This window comes from Hylobates moloch, unplaced genomic scaffold, assembly GCF_009828535.3.
Source record: "Hylobates moloch isolate HMO894 unplaced genomic scaffold, HMol_V3 SCAFFOLD_6857, whole genome shotgun sequence".
Classification (NCBI taxonomy): Eukaryota; Metazoa; Chordata; class Mammalia; order Primates; family Hylobatidae; genus Hylobates; species Hylobates moloch.
The window spans coordinates 1-3,683 of NW_026659132.1; the positions used below are offsets into that span (position 1 = coordinate 1).

Sequence of the window (3,683 nt, forward strand, 5' to 3'; positions counted from 1 at the left end):
AGACACTAGAGTGTACTGCTAAATTAAGACCACTGACCAACATGTGGACATACACAGCAGTTTGAATGAAAGGTAATAATTATATTGAAGATTTGCTGGGTGTCTAAAAGGAATATATTTCATGTGAATGTCTGGAGAGGGAAAGCTACCATGATTATCTAAAATTGTTATTGAAGTGATGAATTTGATAGGATAAAAGATTAAATTCCTTGGGGTAAGCTGGACGCAGTGCCTCACGCCTGTAATCCTGGCGCCGTGGGAGGCCAAGGCAGGTGGATCACTTGAGGTCAGGGGTTTGAGACCAGCCTGACCAACATGGTGAAACCTTATCTCTACTAAAAATACAACAATTAGCTAGGCGTGGTGGCACGTGCCTGTAGTTCCAGCTACTCGGGAGGTGGAGGCAAGAGAATCACTTAAACCTGGGAGGCGGAGGTTATGGAGTGAGAGAAGAGTTAAAAGTACATATGCTAGAATATGACCAGAAGGATCCAAAAGAAACCATTTTGCCTCTGGGAAGTAGTATCTGAAGATTGAAGAAAGGTGAGGAAACTTTACTAGGGACTTTGTCATACAGTTGCATCTTGTTTTTAATAGCATAGATATTTATATACTTGTTTATAAACTTTTCATTTTCAATTCTAATTCTGCCACTTAACCTGCAAAGCCCTGACAACACATTAAGATCGTTAAGTCTTGATTTTCCCCATTTTCAAAATGATAATAACCATAACGCCCTGTAAGAATTGAGATAATGTATGTAAAGTACTTGGCACATTGCCTAGAACATAATAAACCATCAGTAAATGGTGGTAGCTCTCATTGGTATTTCCTGTTGCCCGGGTTCACATTTACTCTCTTGTGTCTAGAGCAAAAAACAACGCTGAGAGAATCTTTTCTCTAATGCCAGAGAAAAATGCCCATTCCTATTGCACAATGATCCGAGGAATGGTGAAGGTACATTTGTTTTTTATTTATTTTTGTCTTTCATTTCCACCGATCGGGGTGTTTCAGCCTCAGAACCACTAACATTTTGGGTCAGGTAATTTGTTGTGGGGTCTGTCCTGTGCATTGTAGGATGTTAGTAGCTCCCTGGCTTCTACCCACTGGATGTGAGTAGTACACTCCTCCCCCACTTTCAGTTGTGAGAAATAAAAATATGTTCAGGCATTACCGGTGGATAGAAAACCCCACTGCACTAGAGTATGAGCTTCATGAGAACAGGAGCCTGATGTATTGAGCCTGAGCTATATTACCAAACTCTGGGACAGAAATGTGCAAGGACTTCTTAAGTAAATGAATTTGATGATGCTTAATTTTTCCTTTTCCTTTTCCAGCACCGAGCTTGTGAGCAGGCATTAAACTTGTACACTGAGTTACTAAACAACAGACTCCGTGGTGAGTTTGAGAACTCCCCTCCGTCCTTTTCTCCGTTTCCTTCTTTCTCTTAATTGTCTGTGTGAAGGCTTTGGATTTTGCCTCAGTCATTGGCCTACACTTTGCCTTTTCCTGACGCATAGATGATTGAAGCAAGAGTAGAGATCCAGAGAGGAGAGTAGTTTTCCAGTTTTGTGGACATGTGATTAACCAAGGGACACACAGGAATGACTGCTTTGCCTTAAACTCAGCCATTTAGGGATTAATCTTCAACCCCAAATTTTATCATTTTATTCTTTTACAGCTGATGTATACACATTTAATGCAATGATTGAAGCAACAGTATTCGTGATAAATGAGAAATTTGAGGAAAAATGGAGTAAAATACTGGTAAGGAGGAATCCTCAGTTTATTTTTTAATAGGGCTTAAATACTCTTTACCAGAAATACATGGGCTGGCCAGGTGTGGTGGCTCAAACCTGTAATACCAGGACTTTGGGAGGCTGAGGTGGGCAGATCACCTGAGACCAGGAGTTTGAGACCAGCCTGGCCAACATGGTGAAACCCGTCTCTACTAAGAATACAAACAATTAGCTGGGCGTGGTGGTGCACACCTGTAATCCCAGCTACTTGGGAAGCTGAGGAAAGAGAATTGATTGAACCCGGGAGGTGGAGGTTGCTGTGAGCAGAGATCGCACCATTGCACTCCAGCCTGGGCAACAGAGCAAGACTCCGTCTCAAAAAAAAAAAAAAAGAAGTACATGGGCTGGAGACAGCATTGATGAGCATGTGTATGGCAGTCACTGTGTAGCAGTTACCTGTTCACTACCCTTTCCGCAGCCCTGGAACTCAGCTGTGTCTGGCATATAAGAAGAAAAACTTACTTGACCCAGAGTATACAGCTAGAATTCTGGACCATTTTATTCATTTATGTTTCATAGTAGTTTTTCTGTTACAAAGTAATGCATATTTGTTGTCAAATCCTATCAGGTATAAGTTCAAAAAGTTGAAGTCACTGGGTTGATTCTTGCCTAGTAGCTTTAGAAACGGCTGGGCATGGTGGCTCATGCCTATAATCCCAGCACTTTGAGGCTGAGGCGGGTGGATTACCTTAGGTCAGGAGTTTGTGACCAGCCTGACTAACATGGTGAAACCCCGGCTTTACTACAAAAATACAAAAATTAGCCAGGCATAGTGTTGGACGCCTGTAGTTGCAGCTACTCAGGAGGCTGAGGCAGGAGAATCGCCTCAACCCACAAGGCAGAGGTTGTAGTGAGCCAAGATCACGCCACTGCACTCCAGCCTGGGCAAGAAGAGCGAAACTCTGTCTCAAAAAAAAAAAAAACCACTTTTTTATATCATACTAGTCTATTATTTTTGCGTCTTTTCTTGGAAAACTCTCCTAGGTAGAAGACTGAAGACAGTTGACCACGTCTATCAAGTGGGGTGGGTGTTTGAATTAGCAGGCTCCTTTAAAAGGCAGAATCATGGAACCTGCTAATCAATAAACAGTTCTTAAAATAGGGATATAGTTACTAACCTGCTTTAAACATAAGCAAGAAAGCTAAATTCTTTATTTTGTATGAAACATAGATTATTGGACAGATTACCCAGGCACGGAAGATACTTGTTTTTTATTCAACTAGGAGCTGCTAAGACACATGGTTGCACAGAAGGTGAAACCAAATCTGCAGACTTTTAATACCATTCTGAAATGTCTCCGAAGATTTCATGTGCTTGCAAGATCGCCAGCCTTACAGATTTTACGTGAAATGAAAGCCATTGGAATAGGTGAGGATGCGCCCTTGAGTACTCTGAGGACAGAGACTGTGCCAGCCAGAGGTTTCAGGGCTACATAAGCAAAGAGCTTTAAATTATCCTTCTGTTTACATAATATGTTGGAAATTTTCTTTCCACGTTTGGCACATTTAATTACATGTACTTATTATAGTGGGAGTGCCTTCATCGTCTTAGTGTTCATTAGTATTTTAGGTACTTTGTTTATGGATCTGTTGAATCTGAGGAGAAGTGATTGCTTTGAGTTAGCTAGTTTTAAATTCATGACATCTTCCAAGCATAATTAGGTATTTGAACCTAAGTGTGTGCTAGTGTATTGTATATTTTTCATTAATTACTTTATTGAAAGTTGCTTTGGGAATCAATTCACTTCAATATGTTTTACTGTTCTCAGTGAAGAATGTGACTAGTAAGTATTTGGACTTTCAAAAAGTGATACAGTCTTCATGATAGTTTTTTCACCTTTACATGAATGAGTTGGAAAATATCTTTGTTCAAAGGAATAGAAA

The 3,683-nt window shown here is 40.5% G+C and overlaps 1 protein-coding gene across 2 annotated transcripts; it reads left to right on the forward strand.

Annotated features, from left to right (window-relative positions):
• LOC116464854 (small ribosomal subunit protein mS39-like) lies at window positions 1-3,577 on the forward strand. Of its 2 annotated transcripts, none has more exons than XM_032148096.2 (5): window positions 1-72; window positions 870-957; window positions 1,338-1,398; window positions 1,682-1,767; window positions 3,024-3,577. In XM_032148096.2, the coding sequence occupies exons 2-5, from the start codon at window positions 904-906 to the stop codon at window positions 3,234-3,236; spliced, it is 414 nt and encodes a 137-aa protein (XP_032003987.1). In that variant the 5' UTR covers window positions 1-72; window positions 870-903; the 3' UTR covers window positions 3,237-3,577. The 2 variants fall into 2 exon arrangements, with proteins under 2 accessions (XP_032003987.1, XP_032003988.1); XM_032148097.2 differs by lacking the exon at window positions 1-72 and adding an exon at window positions 86-543.
• The last annotated feature ends 106 nt before the right edge of the window (window positions 3,578-3,683 follow it).